This window comes from Drosophila hydei, unplaced genomic scaffold, assembly GCF_003285905.1.
Source record: "Drosophila hydei strain 15085-1641.00,03,60 unplaced genomic scaffold, DhydRS2 tig00000444-arrow-arrow-pilon, whole genome shotgun sequence".
NCBI lineage: Eukaryota > Metazoa > Arthropoda > Insecta > Diptera > Drosophilidae > Drosophila > Drosophila hydei.
In genome coordinates, this window is record NW_022045733.1 from 33,860 (window position 1) to 61,544 (window position 27,685).

A 27,685-nucleotide genomic window follows, 5' to 3' on the forward strand; every position below is an offset into this window, starting at 1 on the left:
CACCAAATATCGGACGACTCATTTTAGTGATAAGCTCAATATTTAAAAAAACTATTCGAAATGAATATTAAGATTAACATATTTTTTTTATAAAGTTAGATGTTTTTTTTTTTGGTACACAAAAGAATGCTCCAAATAGTAACTTTCTATTTGGTTTAGGTTTGAGTTTTGTGAGGTGTAGCACTACTATTTCTGGCCTTTGAATATAATCTATTAAACCCAGTAATTTCATCAGATCATTTTTGCAATTTTTATTTAAAATACCATCTGCGTCTCTGCAGCTGTTTTTACCGTTCGCATTTTATAATTTATACATAAATTTAACTGTTTTTTATTTTTTGTTTTATTTTTTCTTTGTTTCGCATTTAAACATAAATCGCGCTCGCTTATCCTGTTTAATAATTATCTCTTTTTTAGTTATACATTCTATATATATGTACTTAATATATATATATTTTCTTTCGTTTTTTGTTTGCAATTTTTTTGTTTTTTTTTTTTTTTTTGTGTTTGATACATAATACTTGCATTTGATTTGAATATGTTTGGGCGCTAAAGTCCCGCAACTTTTTTATATTTTTATTTATTTTCTATTTTTTTTAGTAGATTTCAACGCAGACCAAAACAAAATAGGTTTTTTTCTTGTTTTGTTTTGTTTCATTTGCTTTTGTTTTTGTTTTTTAATAAAAATAGATACAGTTCTTTCATAGCAAGCCGCAGCACAACTTTTAATATTTCTTTTTGCATATTTTACAATTGATTTAAAAAAAAAATAGATATATATATATATTTATATACATATATGTATTTGCTTGCTATGGGCTTTGCTTCTTTTTTTTATAATTTTTATTGATTTTCGTTTTGTTTATCCTGTTTCCTTTGACTATTGTAACAACATTCGTTTTATTTTTAAGCTGTTTTTGTTTTCATGTGTAAAATAAGCGTTGTTCGCTTTTGTTTATTGTTTTTTTTTCTGTTTTTGTTAATGCTGTGCACTTGCTCTGGCTTACTTTTATTTATTTCTGCTCAATGTATACGAGGTATTTGTTTTATTTTTCATTTTGCAAAATAATATTATATATATACACATATATTTATATATATATATGTATATATATGCATCGCTTTAGTTTACTCATTTCCAAACATACGACTTTTCAGAGATCATAGCAAAATTCGATATTAAATTCGAATTCGAAACTGCAGTTAAGTTTTTAAACCAAAATTTCTCTCTCTATATATAGATATATATATGCTAAAACAATAAATTTTTATGGCCAAAAAATAAGTCTTGAAATTGCATTTTCTTTAAAATATATATATAAAAAAAGTTAATTAAATACATTTAAAATTACGAATATGGCAAACATTGAAATTGAGACAGAGCTTGAGTTGTATAAATTGTATATAATGAAATAATGCTGCCCAAAAGAGGTACATATATATGTATATATATATACCGAACATAAACGTCTTTTGTGTGTGTGTAAAAAAAAGTCTTAAGTTTTGGATATTAAAGCAACTTAAATAGATGTAGAAAAAAGTCTTTTGCAAGTCTTTACACAGCTTAAATGCACTTGCCAAACGAAGTTTTGGGCGAAATTGTTGCCGCTTGGCCCAAACGCGTCGTTCCAGCAGCTAAGAATAGTAATCATAATAATTAACTCTCAAGTCTTTAGATGCAACTTATGGATTACAAAGCAGATCGCGAAACATGCTAAATAAGTCTAATGAAATGGCATTTAAAACAATATCGAGTATATGTCTGCTATATATATACACATATGTATATATATATATATATATATATATATATATAGAGGTTGTTGCTTCACTTACTAAGTATAATGTGTTTTGTTCGTGTTGTCTCTCTCTTTATTTGTACAGCTAAAGTGCTGTCTTAAGCGCTAGTGATTGTTGTTGTTGTTCTTGTTGTTGCTGCTGTTAGATGCATTTCTGTGTTTGTTGTTGACTTTTTACATTTCTCTTTTAAATTTATGACTATTGTAATAACAACAAAACAAAAAACACCATTCTATTTGTGCCCAATATATGAAATGTTTTATATCTATATACGCAGGCAACTGGCTCCTTTTCTTCTTCTATAGTTATAATTATTATTATTTATTATTTATTATTGTACTGTCTGTTAACTGCACAAAATGTTATGTGTTTTCCTTTTGTATTGGACAAAATGTTTTGCTGTTGCTGTTGTTGTTGTTGTTGGTTGACTTGGGTTGGATTGGATTGGATTGGGTTAGTTGTTCTGTTGTGTGGAGTATATCGCCGGCATGAAAAAAAAAACAATGTCATGATACTATATTACAATGTAAAACTAATCCTAAGTCTTATAAGCGATACATACAATTAGGGGCGGGTTAGAGGAGTTTTGCCAAACATACAAAACATACGTCATCTGTGTACGTATGTTTTGTATAGTACATATACAGATACATATATATTTATATATATATATATATATATATATATTCATAGTTCAATATGTAGCTGACTAAAGGCAAAACATTAGATTAAAAAAATATGTATATATACCTATATACATATATATATTGTATATATATGTATATTTACAACTAATATATACGTTCATTATTATATATATCTATATATGTATATAGATAGATCTGTGTCTCAACTGTAGCAGCTCATTGTTGAATGTCAGCATTTCTTCTTCTTTTTTTTTTTTGTTATTTGAGGAACAGTTGTATTGAGAGGGGGAGAATTGCTTTTAAAGCGACTACGCATGAGTGTGTGTGTGTGTGTGTGTAGTTGTATGCAGGTGTGTATGCATGTGTGTGTGTTTGTGTGTGTGTTATCTTAGCCAATGAGTAGTTGCATCTCGGGCCTATTCCGCAATAGCTTTCGATTGTCCAACAGAGCTCGGCTCACTCTCACGTTTCACATATGGAGTAAATGCAAGCGAAGCCAACCTCATGGTTAGATTATATGCGCCTGCTGCTGCTGTTCGCTCAGCTTGAAGGCCGCCGCATCGCTGAGCAGGTGAAAGGGTACACCGGCCGCCGTTGCCACCTCCAGTCGGGGCGTGGTCGGTGCTGACGTGGCAGCTGCTGCTGCCGCTGCCATTGCAGCCGCCGCTGCTGTTGCTGTTGCCGCCGTTGCCGTTGTCGCTGTTGTTGAGGGGCTGGTGGCGATGCCACCGCTAGCATTTGTCAGCCGCTTCAACTGTATGGCATCCAGTGGCAAATGGTGGGGCAAATGATGCGCACCGGCTGTCGACAGGCTGCCCAATGTCGTTGCCGCCGCCATGGTGGCAGCTGCAGCTGCTGCCGCCGCTGCTGCAGCAGCTGAGTTGCCCGAGCTCGTTGTTGTTGTGATGGTGCTGCCGGCATGTGAGGCGCCACGGCCACGCTTACGCTTCGGCAATATGCCCTTGCGGGCCATATAGAAGCGTATGGTGGATACGGGTATGTTGAACATGTTGCTCACGGTCTGAAAGGTTTCGCCCTTGGACACGCATTTGGCGGCCTGCGCTAACGAAGCCTCCGAGCGTCTCACTCGCTTATACGATGTATAGCCATCGATGGAGCTGTGCATCAGCGACGAGCCCGATGTATTGGCCGACGTATCCAAATCGGCGTCCATGCTGAGCGACAGCCCAGCCACATTGCTGGCCATGCCGCTGGTGCTGCCCACATTGCCGGCAAAACCGCTGCTATCGTTATCCTCATCATGCGCAGCCACATAGTTGTGATCGTCCTCGATGGTCGAGTCCAAATGGTGTTGCATTTGTAAATGCTGCTGATGCTGCTGTTGCTGCTGCTGTTGCTGTTGCTGCTGCAGCAGCTGTACATTCAGTTTATTGTTGCCAGCCGCGGCAAAGTCTTCGTAGTGCTCGCTATAGACATTCCAATTGTTGCTCGCATCATCCGCTGAATCATCTTCGGTCGGTGCATTCGAATTATTCGATGCAGCCGCTGAAGAGCCAGCATTTAGTTGTTGCTGCTGCTGCTGCTGTTGTTGTTGCTGCTGTTGTTGCTGCTGCTGTTGCAGCAGCTGCAATTGCAACGCATTGTTGCCGTTCGTCTGCTGGCGCTGACGATGCTCCTTCTGCTGCAGTTGTTGCTGCTGTTGCAGTAGCAATTGTTGCTGCTGCTGCTGCTGCTGTTGCTTAGCAGACAGCGCCGTTGTGCTTGTTGTTGTTGTCGATGTCGTTGAGTTGGTGGCCGTATCATCCGTCTCAGTGCTGTCCAAGTGCTGTTGCTGTTGTTGGTGTTGCTGCTGCTGCTGGTGTTGTTGCTGTTGCTCCTGTTTGACCGAAGCTGCCGAATCTTGCGATGCCGCATCCTGACGCATCTGTTGCAGCTGCTTGTAGTTGATGGCCGCCTCGGAGCCGTACAGGCCGCGTATACGCAATTGCTCGGCACAGCGCAACAGTTGGCCCAGGCCAGCCTGCGTCACATTCACCTCGCCCTTGTACATGAAGTCGACCAGGGCCTGAATCTCCCACAGCTTGATCTCGCTGGGCAGTATGATGACCGGATGCTTGCACGGATTCTCGGCAAGTATGGCCTCAAAGTATGTGGAGCAAGCGGCCAGCACCAGACGATGGCAGTGCACCTGATGGCCCTCACAGGCCAGCGTCACATCTACGAATCTCTGTCCGGCCAAGAGCTGTGGGAAGGCGGCGCCAATGCTGCCCAAATGGCTGTTCCAGCGCACGCAAAACTCCTGTGTGGCGGCGGACATTGTGCTGCTGCTCTTCTTGTTATTGCTGTGGCTTTTGTTCTTGTACTCGTTGTTGGTGGTGGTGGTCTAATTGTTGTTGTTGTTGTTGTTGTTGTTGTTGCGCCCAACACGCCTTCAATTTACAATCGCTGACCAACTCCAGCGAAAATGGAAGCTCTAAGGGAAGCTCGATGCGTGCTTGATTATCTACAAGAAAATGTATAAAAGAGAAAACTAAGATAAATCGAAAAATATAAACAATTTATAGTTAATCTTTTGCTAAATATTATACAACATTGGAAAATCTCACAAGTTATTCAATGAATACTGTATTATTTAAACTAAATGAGGAAGTTACTAAACAACAAAAACTAAGAAATTGTATATGGTTTATTCAAGGTATTTAATATTGAGATCATTGAAGACAAATAAATAACTGAATGATTATATCCACGGATTCTTCCATTCACAGTAATCACACGCATTTGATATTCATATTGAAACTCTTATATTAAATGTAATTCATGTCATTCATTCGAGGTATTCACTTGCATTTATATTGAATATTCATTGAAATTTGTTGAATATATACTTATTCATTCAAATATATTCCAGTTTTTATATAACTTCAATAAATAGTTGATGGCATTTCTTTTATTTATTAAATTTATTCAAAGTATTCATTTGCATTTATATCGAATATTCTTATGAATTCAACAAATTTAATGCATCTGTTCCACAAAATATATTATATTTTGTACATAAGATAACGCATGATGCGTAGATCGAATAAAATTAAAAAGTATTCACTTCATTCAAAGTATTCACTTGCATTCGTACTAAATATATACACAAATTAAATACTTTTATACGTGTTCAAATGCCATTCAAACTTATCTGTCAAGATTCATTCGTTTCGTTCACAATATTCATTCGCATATTCGATAACAATCACATTCTCACTCACTTTCATATAATTCAAATATTCGCCAAGTATATAACAGTAAAGTTGAGACACTCAAACAACTATTCACTTAATATATATTTTACATATGTTTTGTTTTATATATATATATATAACTACAATGGCTGCATATGACTTTAGAATGCATTCACTTGATTCACACTCTGTAACGTCCTAAGCAAGGACGAAGGCAACTTTTTCATTGATTATGTTTTTGTACATTTTCTTGTTTATACTATTATTACCCAAAGTTAAGTTGTTGTTGTTGTTATGATTCCTCCCAATAAGCCTCCACATGCGAGCGCCAAACGAAAATTAAAATTAAATAAAAAAAAAAAAGAGCGTTTAGCTCCAATATCAAAGCATATAAATAAAAATTGTAAAAAATGTACAATTGAAATGAAGTTAAATTGAAATTGATTTTTTTGTTAGGTTTAGTTTTTTCTTCTTTTTTTTTTGTTTTTTTTTTTACACTGCCTGCACACAATTTAATAATTTATAATTTATAATTTTCGCTTTCGTTTGTTTAAGTGAGAATTTAATAGTTTTTGTTGTTAAATGGCGACTTCTTCGCCCTTTTTGCAATGTGACACAGCGCGTTGCGCAAAAATTTTATTTTGTACAGACTCCTGTGTCTGTGCTTAATGTAGTTTGTGCTTCTTCCTTTTTGGTATCTTCAGTTATTGCGTTTGTGTGTGTGCCTGCGTTCATGTGTGTATGTGTGTGCGTGTCTGCTGGTTCTTGTCTTGGTCTTTTCATTTTTTTCTTTCTTTTTGCATTAAACAAACGCCAAAAGACAAAGAATTATACTGAAAAAGTAAAGTAATAAAAATCAAGCATAACAACAACCGACGACGCGACGACGACGACGAAGGCGAAGGCAACGAAAACGATGGAGACGATGGAGCGAGCCAGGAAAGCACACAGGCAGCTGCTTGCTGCTTGCCTTTGTGGTTAGAGGAGAGGCAGAGACACAAAAATATGCTGCTTCTGCTTGTGGTGCTGCTGGTGCAGAGCAGAGCAATTTTGAGCACTTTACTTTAGCATTTTCGAATTATACAAAGGCAGAAAGGAAGCAGCGAGCAAAGCAGGAACAACAAAAAACAAGGGAGCATGGCATCCACACACAAATGCAAAAACACAAACGCGGAGACAGAATGAGAGAAATTGAAAGAGCGAGTCGGCGCAGTAACGTGGAATTGAGCGAAGGAAGTTGTATAAGGCAGTACAGTGGTGTGAGCTATCATTTAAATGTAAACAATTTCAAAATATTTACATCAATCATACTTAAATTGCACTGTTTAATTTGAATTTGTTCATATTTACAGGATTTAATGGTGTATAACATTAAACTATTTTATACTAATAAAAATATATATTTAACAATAGTTTGAAATAATGTGCATACAATTGTAAATGCTGTAAATATAGATTAGAATTTTTAGATACGTTTTAGTCCGTTATTCCCTTGAAGTTGTCTAAAAATGCAAAGCGCATAAATGTGTGCCAATGTTATTGTACCTGTTTGGTTCTCACTCTACCTATACATAACTATATATATATATATATATTTGCCAGATAATGCCAAAAAAAAAAAAACGACAAAAAGGGATTCGAATACATACATATGTATGTTTAATCAAAAGAGAAGCCAAAACCGCAAGCGTCAGACTCAACGATTTGTTATTGAAAGAGTACGAAAGAGATGAAACACAACCAAATGGATATTGGAGCAACGGTTATGTGTAATAAATATTTAATCTATTATAGTACATATCAATTTAACAGAATATTATTTTTTTTACATACATAACTGTTGTGAATTTTGACACTTTAAACTATGATTTTTTACTGTCAATTTCTGCATAGCGCAAAAATAGTGCGCAGGCAAAACAAAAAACAAAGATCAAAAACAAACTCCTTGTTCTTTCGAGAGAGCGAGAGGTCGGAGAGCACGAACAGTAACCCCTAGTCCCGGCGTGCTTGCTCTCCGGTACAAGACTAAAGCAAAATTGGCAAAAACAAAAAACAGCATATTTTTGAGAAAAAGGAAACAATAAAAAACATACATACATATGTATGCATATATATATGAATGTGTATATGTGTGTCTATGTATGCTACTCCAGAAACGACAACAAGGGAGACTGTAACACAAAAATAGCATTTAAGACGTAAGAACCAACAACAACAAAACGAAAAAGTTGACAGAAAAACAAGAATAGCAAATTCGAGTAATGGACGAATTTGTAAAATGCAGTTGCAGCACATTTTAATAATTAGGGGTGGAAAACTTGTTACAAATTTATTGCATACATACATACATATTTAAATAATTCAATTCGCTCGCTTGCTAGCATTTGCATTCTGTATATATATCATGTTAATTTGATTTTACATTATTTTAACTGCGATAACAGTCCCTAAGCACGATTTAAAAGCCTAATCCACATGAATCTAAACATTCACATGAACATGAATACAAAAATATGCTTTAATGCAGCAATGTATCAACAAAAAAATTTAAAGAAAATAAATAAATAAGCAGCTACAATATGGGACCAACAAGCAAAAAGAGAGTTCCTAAATGGAGTTGCCGCTATTTGAATATACATGTTATCGATATATTGTTACCGGACCGCTGTCATAGCAGTCAGCTTTTAACTGTTGTTGCGAGACGTTGATTTCAAAATTAACGAAATCAAACAGAAATACAAAATTTGAAGGTATTTAACGAGTTTCGCCGCACAATGTGAGCGTTATATGTATGTATTGTATAAACATTCATGTTTAGTGTTAGGTTTCGTAATATAATACTTTTGTTTAGCTAACAACTTTATAAAGTAAATTCTATTAAAACTGATGGTTCTTAAATAGAGATATAATATACCGCAAAATTACATACATATATAGGCACATGCTGCATGCACTTGCAGGAATACCACTAATAGTTGCTTTCTGCTGTTTGGCCGCTAGAAAGACAGAACTCACATACATCCCAATCAGAAACGTGAATGCAAAAACTCAGCAGGAGAGCAAAATGCAGGCAAATCAAAAAGAATGAGCCAGCATGTTTTGCTGTCTCTCTTGCTCACAGGAGCGCCAACATGCCGGAATAACAAACAAAAGCAGCAACAGCAACAACAAAGTCAAAGCAGCAAAAGGAAGTACAAATACACATGCAATGTCTCTCCCGCTCTCTCTCTCTTTTAGGCTTTGCATATTTAGCTGTGTGTGTGTGCAAAATAAATCACAAGAGTTGCTGCTGCAGCAAAAAAATAATAAAAGGAAAAAAATTAAATAAATATAAAGCCGGGCCGAGCGTCGCGTCAGGCGCAAATTATGCATATTTAGCTGCTTGAAATGAAGTTGGCAATTCATATGGAGACAAAGGCATCAATTAAATAACAATATAAACACAAATCCAACGCGCTCAGATCTTTCAATGTGCAGATTGTACATATACATATGCATATACATATTTATATTCAGAGAATGTTTGTTTCTATTTGATGCCATTTATTTATTTGTGGCAGCGACATCGCCGACTGTTTATATTTAGTTGCAAGGATGTACATACATGCACACACACACACGTACGCAAGCATGCATGCTTGCATATGTATTGACAATGTTTTTACCTCGTTTTGGATGCGTTGGGCGCGTGTTGCTTGGCCCCTACCGCCAAGCGCCTTTTGCTGGCGTTATCCTTGGGATATCCTTTTTGTTTAACACAATTTTTGCACAAATGCCGCACGCGGTGCACAGCACACAAGCACTGAGGGACTTGTGTATTGATTTTTCGCAATGTTAATGTTTAATAAAGCAAGCACATACATACAAACATACACACGAACACGAACACGCACACACACACACACGCACGCAAACATGCACAGAGCAAACAACTTTTGAATATGTTCCGTACGACGCGCAACGCGCGTGTTTTTTTTTTAAAACATCGAACGAATGCAGTGGAAAATCGCTGCCAGTGCTCGCTTTAACAATAACATGGATATAACCAAAACTATAAACTGTTTATATGCACATCACGTGCACTGCCTTTATGCGGAATTGCTTCTAAAAATGAGTTTATAAATTGAAAATTTAAGTATAATTTACTTTTGCGCACCGCCAACTTCATTCACTGTTCGGCTTGGAGAGTTTAAAGATGGACGATATTTTGTGTTATTTAAAAGGAGCGAGAGTCCAAGTTTGCTGAGGAGTCAATTCTGTTGATTAGTGGAGCAGTTCTGTTAACGTTAGCCACGATAAATAATCTAAGAAAGGGATAATTATATTAAGCCCTTCATTAGAGATCACAACGACGTTAAATTACAAAGCATTGCACATAAAAGGTGGTATGTGTTATTATAATCCGGTTAGTTATTATTGTATTTATTCATTCGATGCCCATATCCTGTGCATTTAAAAGCATTCGATTACCGCTGCAATTGACTGTCATCGATATATATTCGCCGTACATCCCTAGCTTGCAGTGACCAACGTCGTCTCATTCATACTTCTTTTTCAATGTAATTTTTGCTCTTTCGTGTATTTTTTAACGAATAAGAATAATGTGTTAAAAGTTCAATGTAAATCGTATCGTCGTGTGTTCGTGCAGACGTGCAATTGTTAACCTACAACAACAAACTGGTACGCCTCCGCCTCCTTCGCAAAAACAGCAAAAAAAAAAACAACTTTTTGACATAGTTTGGCGTTAAACTAGAAATTATATATTATATTATATTACATGATGATGCACTTGCAAGAAATGTTGGGCGGACAGGCGGCACAACGCTTGTACAGAGAAAACTGTATTTCAGGCCCTATGTGTTAGTGGGCGGTGTTTTTCCTGCTAACCGAACGTTTTTTTTTTGTTTATGTGGCATACGTGTTCAAAGCAATTTTGATGCTTTGTCTTGTTATATGTGCGTAACCTGGGGGCTTAACAATTCATTTTGCCAAACTGCATCATTAAAGTTCTTGTTAATATTGCTGCGTGGCAAAAATCAATGCAAAAAGTGTGTTTTATACATATGTACATAGCAAGCAATTTTTTCACTACTTCACACGTACATTATTAAGTATGCGTGTGTGTGTGTGTATGGGCAAGCATGCAAGTATGTATGTGTGTGAGTAAGTGTGTCGGAGCGCAACTCAACATGGCTGACAGTGTGGTGAGCTATGAAGAAGTAGCAGTGTTGCCTCATATTGAAACAAATGAGCGACTTAGTTATTGAAAATGAAAATTATCTTTTATTTTGTCTTTTTAAGTAACTAAAAAACTGTAGTATAAAAGCTTATTTTATGAACTGGCTCGTTCAACAAATGTATGTGGTCACACTTATACGGCGCGCATTTTGACATTTCATTATTTGACTTTGTCATGCACCACTACTAGCACAAACGACAAGTCTCAGCTGTGGTGTATTTCGTTGTAACACACCATAGGGGCCGTTCTGTCACTGACTCGTACTTGTTATTATGTCTGTCAGTGTTGTCGGCCGTGTCGATTCATTAATATTTTGTTGTATATGCCGACAAACGGTCGTGCGCAAGTAATATGTGAAAATTCAAGTGAATAAATACTACAAATTGTAAATAAATTTGTTGATTGATTGTTAATAAAACTATTATTTAACAAGCCAATTTTTCGCCACATTTCGGCAGTGCTTTCGTGCCTTTGTGTGTGTGTGCTTCTGTTTGGTGTGTGTGGGGGGATAACCGTTACGTTACGACCTTTTTTTGTGTTTAAGAGGCGGAGCCGCTGCAGCCGCACTTTCTAGTGATAACAAGAGCAACAAATATTTTGCAGCACAATTAATACATATGTATTTTTTTCCGTTCTTTCTTTGCACAGTTTTTGGTGTGTCTTCACAAGCAACGCGAAACAAAATTGCTAAAAATCTAAACCGAGACGAAACATAATAAGAAATCAACAAACAACGAACGACCAAAAGAAAAGAAGATCAATCAGCATAAAAAAAAAACTTAAACAAAAGTCAACGTCAACGTTGACGCAGACAACAGTATTCGTATTCTCTCCCGTTTTTTTTTTACTAACACTTATCAAAAAATAATAAAAGTGCGTGTGTTATCTCTGTCGAAATAATAAAAAAGACCAACAATTAAAAGAGAGCAGAGGAGTAGCATACAACAACAACTCGCAACTCCCAACCAGAGAGTCAAAATAACAAGCCGTCAAGATGACGCAACCGTTACCCATACGCTTTCAAGAGCATTTACAGGTGAGTTTGTTTTATACATATTTACGGTAACTGTATTTATATTCCCCAAATCTATTGAATGAAGCACGTAGTTAGATTCTCTAGTCTCCATTGTGAATGTGTGTGTGTGTGTGTAAGTGGAAACCACTTGTTGAGACGAACAACCGTCGCTTAACATATTCTTATAAGAATACCTTGCACCGTGGTTGTAGCTCAAATGAATACAAGTTAATTAAACCAAATGCGTTTCAATATATAAATATATATATCATTGCAAATATGTCTTTATTGAAGAGATCGTCTTTATACTCTGTTTTAATCAAAAAGTTATTATTAATTATTATTAAGAGTATTTAAATTCTTTTAACTGCATTCAAATTTTATGTTTTTAGATGTTTTAAAGTTAAAAAAAAAACATACTATGGAATAATAAGGTGCTTAATTATAGATTGTGAATCACTGTAGAATTTTTAAATTAAATTTTTTGGTAACAGAACTAGTCGAAAACATACGGCATTTCGCTCACTGACTTTTCTGGCTTACGAAACGGTCGAATGAGTCACTCATGCAAGCCGGTAAACGCCTCTGTTAGCCGCCTGCTGCCTGCTTGCCAGCCATCAGTTTTTACTCTCACGTTCTCATTGCTGTTTCTTGTTGCTGAGTTGGGTGAATGTCGTCGATAAACTCGTTCAGAAAAAGCGTCATTTACTCCACTTGGAAGATTTTCGCGCTCTCTCTGTCTTTCCGTTTCGCTCAGTTTTTATCTATGGTGTGATTGCTGTTGTTTTACAGTTAAATTGCATGCCAAATGCAATAGAAACCCATACACATAACTTATGCATGTACGTATGTTTCAAATGAAAGAGCGTGCAGAGGCAACAATTGCTGCCGGTGACAAATGCCGGCTCATCTACTCACACTTGCTTATATACCGACACACACCTGCATGCGATGAAGTTTCATGGCATTTGTATTGGTTTATTGCTAAACCGGTTTCCTTGTAACGACTAACTTCTGGCTCTTTGTATTTCGGTTTTTAGTTTCCATGCAAAGGCAATGTTGTATCGTAGATTTTAGTGTTTCAAGTGGAGTAATGTAAGTTGTAGACCACTTTTTTTTTGTATTTTGGCCACACTATTTTAAGCAAAGGCAGGTGGGAGTTTAAACGATAGCAACATGTTACGCTATTCATGTCCATACACACGCATATATATATATATATATATATATATATATCACTCCCACTAATCCAAAACGTTTTTCTGCTGTGGTGAAATAAACACTGCACAAATACACGCACACAGTAATAGAAGCAGATGGACACATACAAGCCAGATTCACCACAGTTGAAGCATGTTGTAACTTAGGCTTAGTTGCTCGGTGTTGTCTGTTGTCGTTTTGATTGAATAAATCAAAGATCTTTTTTTAAACCGTTTTCTTCTCATTGTTATGACTGAATGTGAAAGAGAGAAACAGGGAGAGAGAGAAAGATGTACAAATAATCAGAGTAGGCACTGATATTTACAGTTACTATGTGCGTTCGTGCATGTATGCTATGTGTGATCACACAACATACATATATTTATGTCTGTATTGTCGTCAGCGAAGCGTCATTGTTAATTTCACTTGTATCCATGTCAAAATATATACATGTGTACATATCATACGCCTGAGGGCGGCTCATTCTGCGTGAATTGTTTATCTAATCTTTGGCCTGATTTACCCCGGGGTAAAGCGCCCATATCAACTATTATATTCTATATAACGAGCTGTTGATTTTATGCATATTTATTTGTACTATATTATGTCTGAAAATTTTACTTAAAATAAATCTGATAAATTGCGTTAATAATGGTAGTTGAATTAGGTTGCTTTTTAATCGCTGCTTATCGCATATTACAGTACATTTGTTAAATTTTCTATATATATGAGGCACCTTACTCCCAATTCGTGTTCCATTCCATTTGCTGTCCAAGTGCTAAGCGGGGCGTATAAACTAAATTTGATTACTGAACACGCACCAGATCGCCTTTTATGCGTGTGTATGTGTGTGTTAGTGTGCATGTGTATGTGAGTGTGTCATATATCAGATTAAGTGTGAAACGTCCATATGTTAATTTGTAATTGACACAAATAACGTGAAAACGTTTTAAAGACAAGCCAGGCAACATTCGCAAGCTCAAATATTAATAAATAACTTTATGGTATTTTTTTCTTTTAATTTTTTTAAATGCAATTGGTCACATTGCAAATTGATTAACACAGAAAATGTACTATTTCAATGCCAAAAAAAGGAGACAAACAAATCGATACGTACAATGACGTACACATACATATGAAAATAGACAGACATGCACATATACATATATACACACATAGACATTCAAATACATTTTGACAATTAACGCCCCCTCTATCGTTGTTTCTCTCGCTTTTACGCTCTCTTTTCTCGTCCCATTTCTATCTCTCACGCTCTGTGTCTCTCTTTAACTTAGTCAGCTTCAACTTTCTATTTTGATTTTTTAAGCATTTGCGGCGCGTATTACTACTTTGTTATTCTTAATATAAACAAAAATATCTGGAAAATGTACAATAAATTTTTTATAATATTAAATTAGTAAATAGTTGAAAATATATCTATATATGGAGATAGATATTCCAGACAACTGGCCGTTAGGCAATATTTTCTATTGCTTTTATAAATATCCGCTTTGCCTTTCGATGATTCAATCAAAATGACCTAATTTATTTCTATATTTCTAGAGATTAAGTAAATCGCAAGTTAACTAATGTTAACCACACGTAAAGATTTATTTATATATTTTTATTATATTCGAATTAAACATTTCTTTAAAAGTTTTTGTTTGTTTTTTTGTGTGTGACTGCTGCTGCTGGGCCGCTTTATTTATGGGGTGTATGTACCAGGCACCGTTTAACTGATAATTAAGCTTTTCTTGTACTTTCTTATCTGCAAAGCGAGCGACTCATGCGAAGCATTGCACTAAGAATTCCATTAAAGTTAAACAGCGAAACTCGCTTCAAATATTTTTAAGAATATTTCAATGAAAATTTGACTGAAAGTTAGCTAGCGTGTGCCACCAACAATTTGATATCGTAATATAAATATATTTAATATATATGTACTTATCCCCCTTTTAGCAGAGTGTCTCAGACATCAAACTTAAGGCAAATGTAACATATATATTTTGTTATTTGATAACTCTAACTAAACTTCTAATATAAAGTTCTTTAGTTTAATGAAAATCGCAAAGAGAGGCACTGAAATTATGTACCTAATATATTGAAGTAGGGAAATGTGTGCAAGTATATGGTTTAAGGTTTGTTTTACTCAAAATTGTAGCCTAATACTAGAAAATTAAAATTCTAAAACGTCATTTAATTTAATTTGTTTTGTACTTAGAGAACATATGTTTGCATTGTTGCTTTCTTCGTATTTTCTCTTTGTTTCCTTTGTCTGAGTACATTGCATTATATTATTTATACTACATTTCCACTCGGACACAATTATATTATTCGTTTAACAGACGCCAAAAAAAATATATATATATATGAATGAGATAAAATGATCAAGAGAGAGAGAGGGAAACCGTCTGTTTGTGTGTGCTTTATATGACTTCAAAGAGAGAGAGAGAGAGAGAGAGAGAGAGAGAGCGAGAGCCAGAAAGTGCTTAATCGATCGGAAAACCTTGAACTTTTACCGCTGCTGCCTCAAGTATTGGCCAGACGATCAACGTTTAGATTGTAGAACAAGAGGCAAATTTAGAAAAAAAAAAAAAGGGTTTTTATATTTAGTGTGTCAATTGCGTTTTATGTAAATGTTTTGATTTCGCTAGCAAAATAAACGAGGGTGGCCCATCATGATTAGTGATAATGATAATGATGATCTTTTGGGTTCAGCCTCCGTACGTCTGGACGTACACGCAAAACGTGACTATATCTCTCCATACATACCTGATTTGCTGACTGATCTATAATCAACTATCAAAATATAGAGTCGAGTCACAATCGCGATCAGTCGTTCGACCTGTAAAGACGTGAATTCGAACAGCCTTCGCTTAAGCTCTACTGCTGCAGAGTTCTAAAAATAGAACTTTGCGGTGCATTCTTCAACGCAACAGCAACAAAAACCGCACACGCAGCGTTTTCTTATCGCTTGCTTCCGCGTAACTCAATTGCTTTAATTGCAATTTACGAAATTTCGTCGCTTGGCGCGAGTGCGCCTGCACTCAAAAGCACAATCCGCGATGACATCTAATGTCAATAACCTCGCTACAGCTGTAAAGGTAAATGCAGAAATGCAAGCCCAGCTTAACGTTGTGATGGCAAATAGGCAAGCCTCCATCATGCCAATAAACTCAAAAATAGATATCGCCTCCGTGCAAGGCATCACTAACAACAAAAACACGAAACGTAAACAGCCAAATTCACCAAAAACCATCAAGAAAAGGCTCATCTTCGACGAACCAAGCACCAGCAATGCAGCATTAATATCAGAAAATCGATTTTCACTGCTCGTAGAAGAAGATGAAGACTACAGCGAATCACCTGTAGCTCCAGAAGCCCCAGTATTGACCGACCAGCAAACTACTCCGAAACCTCGTCCGCCCCCCATATGGTGTCCAAACATCAAGTCTGTGGCCCTACTTCAACAGATAATAGATAAAGTAATTGATGCTAAATCATACGTAATTAAGCCAAAGAAGAATAACATAGGTGTATTAACCCAATGCAGTGAGGACTATCGCAGAGTTATAGACCACTTTACTAAGCTGGAATTGGAGTTCCACTGCTACCAGCTTAAGGAGGACAAACCATATAGAGTCGTGTTCAAAGGGCTTCACTCCAGCACTGATACAACACTAATTAAAAAGGAATTGGAAACCAAAGGCCACACAATTACAAATGTGCACAACCCACTGAGCCGTATGGACAAAACACCGCTAAATATATTTTTTGTTGACGTGGCTCAGGCCCCCAACAACAAAGAAATTTTGGACATTCGAGTTGTCTGCAGGCAACGCTGCACAGTGGAACTGCCAAGAAGATACAACGACCTGACACAATGCCATCGCTGTCAAGAATTTGGACACACACAACGCTACTGCCACAAAGCTCCCAGATGTGTGCGTTGCGCCGGGAAACACGCATCCAAAGACTGCACCCGCGAAAAGGACCAGGCACCAACTTGTGTGCACTGTGAGTTACAGCACCCAGCCAACTATAAGGGCTGCCAAGTATACAAGCGGTTGCGCAAATTGCAATCCCCAGCACAAAAAAGGAGTCCCACACAAACACCGTCTACGGGTCCGAGTACTGCTTCCGAAATTACAAGGCCCCGGAGCATTACCCAAGCCACGAGCTTTGCAACGCCTATTAGTGGTGTTTCTTACGCACAGGCCGCTAGAGGTGGACCGTCAAATAAGAATACCACAAGTGACACTTTGTTCACTGAAATGCTTCAGCAACAACAACGTCAGTTTGACGCAATTAATGCCGAGCTCAAAGCGATGCGAGAAGTACAATCCCAACAAGCAACCATGCTAAACAGTTTAATGGCCATCATAACCAAGCTTGCCTACAAATAATGGCTTTACGTGTGGGTATCTGGAACGCCAATGGCCTGAGAAACAAGACTCAGGAACTGGCTGCGTTTCTCTCACAAGAAAACATAGATATAATGTTAATAACAGAAACTCATGAGTGCCCCACTACACAAATTTTCGGATACGAACACTATCAGGCTCATGGTGAAGGAGCAAACTGCTTTGGTGGATCCTCAATCCTCATACGAGCAACAATACCGCATACACCTTTACTGCCAATTTGCAACGCAACAATGCAGGTCTCAGCCATCACCCTGCCTACGTCTATTGGAGCGATCGAAGTTGCGTCAATTTATCTTCCGCCAAACACTGGTCTGTGTGATCATCACATGGAACAGGTTCTAGGCCAAAGGTTGAATAAGACCCTCATCGGCGGCGACTGGAATGGATGGCACCCATTTTGGGGAAGCAATAGTGCGAATCGTCGCGGAGAAGTCATATTTGAGGCGATTCAAAACTTACAATTCAGCATATTGGCGACTGGAGCCCCCACCCGTTACCCAATTAATGGACACAGGCCCTCGGCAATCGACTTCGCTGTCTACAAAGGCATCTGTGACCGGCAATTGACCATTGAAGAATCCTTGGACCTATCCTCTGACCACCTGCCACTAATAGTCACAATCCACGCGCAGCCACAGCCCTTGCCCATTAGGAAACAACTACTGCCAGCAGGATCAGATTTAGGAGTCTTTAGGCGCGAGCTCCATTACTCTTTGCACATAGAAATGGAACTTAACACTCCTGAAGACGTGGACTACGCAGCAAACAAACTGCAGGAAGAAATAGTCAAAGCTGCGCACCAAGCCGCCCCACCATCTTGCCAAACAAGACAACAGTCTCCGTACAACATCCCCCTCACCTTGGAGGCCCAACACCTACTAATACACAAAAGATGGGCCAGGAGACGCTGGTTAAGATTACGCACGCCTGATGCCAAATCCATGTACAACGAAGCCACGAGGCATCTTAAAGCTGCTCTCGCCCTGCTTCAAAAGAGGTGTATCAGCGATGCGCTGGTACGAGCTGAATCGCCCACTGACGCAGAGTTTCAATTATGGAAATTTACAAGAAAGCTCAAACGGCAGCCAATACGACGTCATCCCATTCGGAGCATTTCTGGTTCCTGGCACATTGGAGACGAAGCTCAAGCTGAGGCTTTTGCAAACCACCTTCAAGACCAATTCACGCCGGTGATTACCGCAGAGGCCTCAGAAATCGAAGCAACAGAAGACATCGTTCTCTCGCCCCTCCCAGCTGAAGACCAGATAACTGGATGTACAAAAGAAGAGGTTCTTGAACACATCAGAAGAGTGAAGGCAAAAAAATCCCCTGGATATGATCTAATAAACGGCAGAGTCCTTAGAGCACTGCCTGACTCCACCATAGACTACATAACTATGGTGTACAACGCCATGCTCCGCATCCGGCACTTTCCAGCCTGCTGGAAGCGCGCCGTGATTGTGATGATTCCTAAGCCTGGCAAACCCGTGGGAGAAATTGAGTCGTACAGACCAATTAGCCTGTTGCCAGTACTCTCCAAAATATTCGAAAGAATATTTCTGGAACGAGTACTGACACATCTGGGACGCCAGGAGGCCATTCCAAACCATCAGTTTGGCTTCAGGAGACAGCATGGAACACCGGAACAGGTTCACAGAGTTGTGCACCATATCCTTGGAGCCTTTGAAGAAAAGATGTACTGCTCTGCCGTCTTTTTAGACATCAAACAGGCGTTTGATCGAGTTTGGCACCTGGGACTGCTGCAGAAAGTGAGGACCACCCTTCCAGCCCCATTTTTCGCGTTGCTATCCTCATACCTTATTGGAAGAACCTTCCAAGTGTCAAGGGGGCAAACAGTATCCTTGACTAGACCAATTATGGCTGGAGTACCACAGGGTAGTGTTCTAGGCCCAACACTTTATACTTTATTCACAGGAGATATGCCAACTCCCGAGCCAAATATAGGAAGTACAGATGCAGTACTCATAGCGACCTATGCAGATGACACCGCCATCTTATCACGTCACGTATCTGCGCAAGAAGCTTCAGACTCACTACAAAAATATCTGGACTCTTTCGGACGCTGGGCAAAACGGTGGTGTATCACCATTAATGCACAAAAGTCTGTACATACTACCTTCGCCACTAGAAGAGGAGATTGCCCAAGCGTTGCATTGGGGCCCACTATTCCCAAAGCCTCAAAAGTAAAGTACCTTGGTATCACTCTTGACAGAAGGCTGACTTTTAAAGCGCACATAAGTCAAGTAACCTCAAAATGCAAAAGCAAGCTAAAAACCCTCGACTGGATGCTGAGAGCTTCAAGCAAGTTGTCTTACAGCAGCAAGGCCGCCATCTACAAGGCAATAGTTGTCCCAACCTTCGTATATGGTATCTCTCTATGGGGCTCCTCGGCGAAGACTACAAGGAACAAAATTCAGACCCTGCAGAATAAAGCACTACGCAGATGGACTGGAGCCAGCTGGTTTGTAAGAAACTCAGTCTTACATAGGGATTTAGCAATTCCCACAGTTGCTGAACTCATTGGGCGACACAGTTCAAGATACGCGGACAGACTTGCAGCGCATCCTAACCATCTCGCAAGCAACCTGGCTATAAACAACAATAGGCGAAGACTGAAGAGATTGCATCCTCTAGACAATATTAGAACTAATTAAGATAGTAGCTACAAGTGCAGAATAATTGGCATATCTGCCCTCCCATTAGTTAAGGTTTAGAGCTAAATGCGCTATAGAGTCTAAGACAATAAGCTGCAACAAAATAAAGAAATAAATATATTGCCTAAAAAAAAAAAAAAAAAAAAAAAAATAGAGTCGAGTGAATGCATATATAGATATATAGATAGTCGTAGATATTTTGGATAGTAGAGAATAGAAAGTAGATAGTAGATAGTAAAATCAATCTATATTAATACCTGTCTCTATGTTTTGATACTTGCAGCTCACAAATGTCGGCATCAATCCGAACTCCTTCTCATTCAGCACGCTCACAATGGAGTCGGATAAGTTCATCTGTGTGCGGGAGAAGTCGAACGATACCGCTCAGGTGGTCATCATTGACATGAACGATTCATCGAATCCTACGCGCCGTCCCATATCAGCGGACTCGGCCATTATGAATCCGGCTAGCAAGGTGATTGCGCTTAAAGGTAAGCAAATACACCTTCTTCCAGCAGAATTTCTTACTATATAAACCATCCTTTATATTTTTGCAGCGCAAAAGACACTGCAGATCTTCAACATTGAGATGAAGTCGAAAATGAAGGCGCACACGATGAACGAGGATGTGGTATTCTGGAAGTGGATATCACTGAATACGCTCGCCCTGGTCACCGAGACGAGCGTCTTCCATTGGTCCATGGAGGGCGATTCGATGCCACAGAAAATGTTCGATAGACATTCCTCCCTCAATGGCTGTCAGATAATCAATTATCGTTGCAATGCCTCCCAACAGTGGCTACTGCTTGTTGGCATCTCGGCGCTGCCCAGCCGCGTCGCTGGCGCCATGCAGCTGTATTCGGTGGAGCGCAAGGTGTCTCAGGCCATTGAGGGACACGCCGCCAGTTTTGCCACCTTCAAGATCGAGGGCAACAAGGAGCCAACAACGCTCTTCTGCTTCGCCGTACGCACCGCAACTGGAGGCAAGCTGCACATCATTGAGGTAGGAACGCCGCCAAATGGCAATCAACCCTTCCCGAAGAAGGCTGTCGATGTATTCTTTCCGCCGGAGGCACAAAATGATTTTCCGGTTGCTATGCAAGTTTCCGCAAAATACGATACCATCTATTTGATAACCAAATATGGATATATCCATTTGTACGATATGGAAACGGCCACGTGCATCTACATGAATCGCATATCGGCCGATACGATTTTTGTGACCGCACCGCACGAGGCCAGCGGCGGCATCATTGGCGTCAATCGCAAGGGTCAAGTGCTGTCCGTGACCGTCGATGAGGAACAAATCATACCCTATATCAATACAGTGCTCCAAAATCCGGATCTCGCCTTGCGCATGGCCGTGCGTAACAATTTGGCTGGCGCCGAGGATCTGTTCGTGCGTAAATTCAATAAACTCTTTGGAGCCGGCCAGTATGCCGAGGCCGCCAAAGTCGCAGCATTGGCGCCAAAGGCCATTCTACGTACGCCGCAGACAATTCAACGTTTCCAGCAGGTGCAAACACCGGCTGGGTCAACGACGCCGCCGCTCTTGCAGTACTTTGGCATCCTGCTCGACCAGGGTAAACTGAATAAGTTTGAATCTTTGGAGCTGTGCCGTCCCGTGCTCTTGCAGGGCAAGAAGCAGCTATGCGAGAAATGGCTGAAAGAGGAGAAGCTCGAGTGCAGCGAGGAACTGGGTGATTTGGTGAAGACATCGGATCTAACACTCGCTCTGTCCATCTATCTGCGCGCTAATGTGCCCAACAAGGTCATTCAATGCTTTGCCGAAACGGGTCAATTCCAAAAGATTGTGCTCTATGCCAAGAAGGTCAACTATACGCCCGACTATATATTCCTGTTGCGCTCCGTGATGCGCAGCAATCCGGAACAAGGCGCTGGCTTTGCTTCCATGCTGGTGGCCGAAGAGGAGCCATTGGCCGACATCAATCAAATTGTGGACATCTTTATGGAGCATTCAATGGTGCAGCAATGCACAGCCTTTCTGCTGGATGCCCTCAAGCATAATCGTCCCGCCGAGGGAGCACTGCAGACGCGTCTGCTCGAAATGAATCTATTGTCGGCGCCACAAGTGGCAGATGCCATCTTAGGCAACGCCATGTTCACCCACTACGATCGCGCCCACATCGCACAGCTGTGCGAGAAGGCCGGCCTGCTGCAGCGCGCATTGGAGCACTATACGGATCTGTATGACATTAAGCGTGCCGTTGTCCATACGCATATGCTGAATGCGGAATGGCTGGTCAGTTTCTTTGGCACGCTTTCCGTTGAGGATTCGCTGGAATGCTTGAAGGCCATGCTCACGGCTAATCTGCGCCAGAACTTGCAGATTTGTGTGCAAATCGCCACCAAATACCACGAGCAACTAACAACCAAGGCGCTGATTGATCTATTCGAGAGTTTCAAGAGCTACGACGGTCTGTTCTACTTTTTGAGCAGCATTGTGAACTTCTCGCAGGATCCGGAGGTGCATTTCAAGTATATACAGGCGGCCTGCAAAACCAATCAGATCAAGGAGGTGGAGCGCATCTGCCGCGAATCGAATTGCTATAATCCAGAGCGTGTCAAGAACTTCCTGAAGGAGGCCAAGCTGACGGATCAATTGCCTTTGATAATTGTCTGCGATCGCTTCGATTTCGTGCACGATCTGGTCCTCTATCTGTATCGCAACAATCTTCAGAAATATATTGAAATCTATGTGCAGAAGGTGAATCCGTCACGTTTGCCCGTTGTTGTGGGCGGTCTGCTCGATGTCGATTGCAGTGAGGACATTATCAAGAACCTCATTCTGGTTGTCAAGGGTCAGTTCTCAACGGATGAGCTAGTGGAGGAGGTGGAGAAACGCAATCGCTTGAAATTGCTGTTGCCCTGGCTGGAGTCGCGCGTCCACGAAGGCTGCGTTGAGCCGGCCACACACAATGCCTTGGCCAAGATCTACATTGACTCCAACAACAATCCGGAACGTTTCCTCAAAGAGAATCAATACTATGACAGTCGCGTTGTCGGACGCTATTGTGAGAAGCGTGATCCACACTTGGCCTGCGTTGCCTACGAACGTGGCCAATGCGATCGCGAACTGATCGCCGTTTGCAATGAGAATTCGCTGTTCAAGAGCGAGGCACGCTATCTGGTTGGCCGTCGCGACGCTGAACTCTGGGCCGAGGTGCTGTCGGAGGCAAATCCCTACAAGCGCCAGCTTATCGATCAGGTGGTACAGACAGCCCTGTCGGAGACACAGGATCCAGATGATATCTCTGTTACGGTCAAGGCTTTCATGACCGCCGATTTGCCCAATGAGCTGATCGAGCTGCTCGAAAAGATTATATTGGACTCGTCCGTTTTCAGCGACCATCGCAATCTCCAGAATCTGCTGATCCTGACCGCTATCAAGGCGGATCGCACTCGCGTCATGGACTACATCAATCGTTTGGACAACTACGATGCGCCAGACATTGCTAACATTGCAATCAGCAATCAGCTGTACGAGGAGGCATTCGCCATCTTCAAGAAGTTCGATGTGAACACCTCGGCCATTCAGGTGCTCATTGATCAGGTTAACAACTTGGAGCGCGCCAATGAGTTTGCCGAGCGTTGCAATGAGCCGGCCGTCTGGTCGCAACTGGCCAAGGCGCAGCTACAGCAGGGCCTGGTCAAAGAGGCCATCGATTCGTATATCAAGGCCGATGATCCCAGTGCCTATATGGATGTCGTTGACGTAGCCAGCAAAGTGGAGTCCTGGGATGATTTGGTGCGCTACCTGCAAATGGCACGCAAGAAGGCACGTGAATCGTACATTGAAAGCGAATTGATCTATGCCTATGCGCGCACCGGTCGCCTCGCCGATCTCGAGGAGTTCATCTCGGGTCCCAATCATGCGGACATACAGAAGATCGGCGATCGCTGCTTCAGCGATGGCATGTACGATGCCGCCAAGCTCCTGTACAACAACGTTAGCAACTTTGCCCGCTTGGCCATTACGCTTGTGTATCTGAAGGAGTTCCAGGGCGCTGTCGACTCGGCACGCAAAGCCAATTCGACGCGCACCTGGAAGGAGGTGTGCTTCGCCTGCGTCGACGCCGAAGAGTTCCGTTTGGCGCAGATGTGCGGCCTGCACATTGTCGTGCACGCCGATGAGCTGGAGGATTTGATTAACTACTATCAGAATCGTGGCTACTTCGAGGAGCTGATTGCGCTGCTGGAATCGGCGCTTGGTTTGGAGCGCGCCCACATGGGCATGTTCAGCGAATTGGCAATACTCTACTCCAAGTTCAAGCCCTCTAAGATGCGTGAGCACTTGGAGCTGTTCTGGTCGCGCGTGAACATACCGAAGGTGTTGCGTGCCGCCGAATCGGCGCATCTGTGGTCCGAGCTGGTCTTTCTCTATGATAAGTATGAGGAATATGATAATGCTGTGCTCGCAATGATGGCTCATCCCACGGAGGCGTGGCGCGAAGGCCACTTCAAGGACATCATCACCAAGGTGGCAAACATTGAGCTCTACTACAAGGCAACCGAATTCTATTTGGAATTCAAGCCGCTGCTGTTGAACGATATGCTCCTGGTGCTAGCCCCACGCATGGATCACACTCGTGCCGTTAGCTACTTCTCGAAGACGGGCTATCTGCCGCTGGTTAAACCGTATTTGCGCTCCGTACAATCGCTGAACAACAAGGCCATCAACGAGGCGCTCAATGGGCTGCTCATTGATGAGGAGGATTACCAGGGTTTGCGCAATTCCATCGATGGCTTTGACAACTTTGATACCATAGCGCTAGCGCAGAAGCTGGAGAAGCACGAGCTCACCGAATTCCGTCGCATTGCGGCCTATCTCTACAAAGGTAACTATTGGCATGATATGACATGGAACCTATATATATATATATATATATATATATATATTTATCTTATTCTGCAGGCAACAATCGCTGGAAGCAGAGCGTTGAGCTGTGCAAAAAGGACAAACTGTACAAGGATGCTATGGAGTATGCTGCCGAGTCTGGTAAACAGGAAATTGCCGAAGAGCTGTTGGGCTGGTTCCTGGAGCGCAATGCACACGATTGCTTTGCGGCATGTCTATATCAGGTGAGAGACAACTGCTTCTTTAATCAGGTATTCTGTTAGCTATAACATTTATTTTGCTGCTCTCCAGTGCTACGATTTGCTGCGTCCCGATGTTATCCTGGAACTGGCATGGAAACACAAAATCATGGACTTTGCCATGCCCTATTTGATACAGGTAATTATCAACAACAATTGAAAGCCAATCAACAGCTATTAATTATCTTTGCTTGTGCTTGGCAGGTGCTGCGCGAGTATACCACCAAGGTGGATAAACTGGAGCTGAATGAGGCGCAGCGCGAGAAGGAGGATGATACAACGGAGCATAAAAACATAATTCAAATGGAGCCGCAGCTGATGATAACAGCTGGTCCAGCAATGGGCATTCCCCAGCAATATGCACCAAATTATCCACCTGGTGCGGCGGCAGCAGCAGCAGCGGCAGCGGCAGGACGTAACATGGGCTATCCGTATATGTAGGCATTTAACAACAACAACAACACATTTGTAGCTGTAACAACATCAACAACAACAACTACAACATGAGCAGTAGCGGCAGCAACTACAACAACAACAACAACACTAAACTACAACTGAATGTCGCATTCATTAACCTTTTGCATGAGCGCCAAAAACGACCAATTTAACAGCAACAAAACACCAACACAACACGCGTAGAGAATTATGTATATATATATACATATATACACAAACACATATATATATATTTATATATATCCATATATTTTTTGTTCATAATGTTGAGCCCCACACAAATGTTGCCTTTGACAGAAACCATAATTCGGTTAGTTGCTTGTTTTATATTTTAGTAATTTAGTAAACTATAATTGATTTGCTTTACATTGATTTGAATTGTACTTTCAAATGTGTTAACTGCAAATGCCAATGCATTTATTAATGTTTCCAAAGTTTAACTAAACTGCTTCTTTTTTTGTTGTCACACTCTATCTCTTTCTAATACATGGTCTTTCTCTTTCTATTCCCCGTTAACCAACAGGTACAAAAGCAACTAAGCGAATGCCTAACAACAACAACAACAACAGAGCAAAAGCGACAACAACAAAAGCTTAAAGTAAACATAAAAAGAAATACAAAATTGAGGAAGAACAAAAAAAAAAGAAACAACAAACACTAGTGTTCAGCTAAAGAAAATATTAAATAAAAACATGGTCGTAGTTTATTATTATTATTAAAATTATTATATTTTAAGCGTAAAAAATAAACAAAAAGAAATCATTAAAAAAGAAAAGAAACACGTATAAATATATATACATAAATGCAAATAAAATACAAATTAAATAAATAAAATTTATTAATTATAAATATAAAGAAGATGAATAAACAAAAAATACAATACCGGAGAATTATATACACGTATAAACAATACAAAAAGCACCTTTTGCAATTAGCAAAAAAAAAAAAAACGAAGGAAACTTTAAAAATTTTTATGAAAATGCAAAAACAGCAGCAGGCACAGTTAATGTTTAAAATGTATTTAATTAAATAAGCAACAATTTGGCAATCCGAGCGGGGGAAAACGTGAATACAAAAAGCGAGTGGTGTAAACTAGACAAATTCACCACGCATTGCAAATTTGCCAAATCTCACCACACCACACACACATACAAAACACACTAATTAATGCTGAAAAAAAGAACGAAGTTTAATGAAGTTGAAATTGTTTGTATAAAAAGAGAAACACTCACGAAACATTCTACAAATTAATGAAGTAAAGATTTTAACTTAAAGCAAATTATATTAAATTTATGTGAAGAAATGGGCAAAAAATTATGTAACGAAAAAGGGGAAAATATTTATAAAAAAAAAACGAAAGAGCAAAACCATTAACGTAGCACGTTAAAAAATAATAATAATATAATATGTATATATATACATATATATGTATATATGTATGTATATTTAATAATAATAAGAATGCAACGTTAACACAATTTTAAATTTAGAAATTTCTTGCGTTCCACAAAACGATCGACGATCCACATACTAGTAAACTTTCCAATTCGCATAACGAATCAAGCAAAAACATATTAAGGCGAAATTCAATTCGAACTATTATTATATGCTAATGGTATATAAACATTAATAGAAAATATTAAAAAAAAAGAAAACCACAAAAAAAAAGAACATGCCACTGCAAGCATATATCCTTTATGTATGTAACTTCTATATATATTATTATTTTTTTTATTTAAATTATATTTTCTGCCCAGTCGATCGACGATCTTTCGGAAGGCATACGTAATATATATATATATATATATATATATATATATATATCCATTAATTCCTGAATAACTCATAATTATGTTTCAAATCAAAACTAGCAGTGTCACTAATTATTTCTCTCAATAATTCTTCAACAAA

At 39.7% G+C, this 27,685-nt stretch overlaps 2 protein-coding genes across 6 annotated transcripts; one reads left to right on the top strand and one right to left on the bottom strand.

Annotated features, from left to right (window-relative positions):
• Positions 1–2,624: 2,624 nt before the first annotated feature.
• LOC111602832 (broad-complex core protein isoforms 1/2/3/4/5) lies at positions 2,625–9,829 on the bottom strand. Of its 4 annotated transcripts, none has more exons than XM_023320144.2 (2): positions 9,791–9,829; positions 2,625–4,911 (listed from the first exon to the last, which is right to left on the bottom strand). In XM_023320144.2, the coding sequence occupies exon 2, from the start codon at positions 4,723–4,725 to the stop codon at positions 2,956–2,958; it is 1,770 nt and encodes a 589-aa protein (XP_023175912.1). In that variant the 5' UTR covers positions 4,726–4,911; positions 9,791–9,829; the 3' UTR covers positions 2,625–2,955. The 4 variants fall into 4 exon arrangements, with proteins under 4 accessions (XP_023175912.1, XP_023175911.1, XP_023175913.1 ...); XM_023320143.2 differs by lacking the exon at positions 9,791–9,829 and adding an exon at positions 9,310–9,698; XM_023320145.2 differs by lacking the exon at positions 9,791–9,829 and adding an exon at positions 7,478–7,542.
• A 318-nt stretch (positions 9,830–10,147) lies between these two features.
• On the top strand, positions 10,148–26,387 carry LOC111602804 (clathrin heavy chain). 2 transcript variants are annotated; one of them, XR_002751640.2, is made up of 8 exons: positions 10,148–10,324; positions 11,532–11,919; positions 20,484–20,691; positions 20,758–25,059; positions 25,137–25,303; positions 25,371–25,457; positions 25,523–26,084; positions 26,298–26,379. XR_002751640.2 is itself a non-coding variant. In XM_023320096.2 (8 exons), the coding sequence occupies exons 2-8, from the start codon at positions 11,878–11,880 to the stop codon at positions 26,311–26,313; spliced, it is 5,055 nt and encodes a 1,684-aa protein (XP_023175864.1). In that variant the 5' UTR covers positions 10,148–10,324; positions 11,532–11,877; the 3' UTR covers positions 26,314–26,387. The 2 variants fall into 2 exon arrangements, 1 of the variants encoding a protein (XP_023175864.1); XM_023320096.2 differs by having other exon boundaries at positions 25,523–25,755; positions 26,298–26,387.
• Positions 26,388–27,685: the final 1,298 nt, after the last annotated feature.

Coding starts and splice junctions, on each gene's coding strand:
- LOC111602832 (XM_023320144.2), bottom strand. CDS start 4,725: ATGTCCGCCGCCACACAGGAGTTTTGCGTGCGCTGGAACAGCCATTTG.
- LOC111602804 (XM_023320096.2), top strand. CDS start 11,878: ATGACGCAACCGTTACCCATACGCTTTCAAGAGCATTTACAG. Junction 11,920..20,483: donor GCTTTCAAGAGCATTTACAG/GTGAGTTTGTTT, acceptor TGATACTTGCAG/CTCACAAATGTCGGCATCAA. Junction 20,692..20,757: donor CAAGGTGATTGCGCTTAAAG/GTAAGCAAATAC, acceptor ATATTTTTGCAG/CGCAAAAGACACTGCAGATC.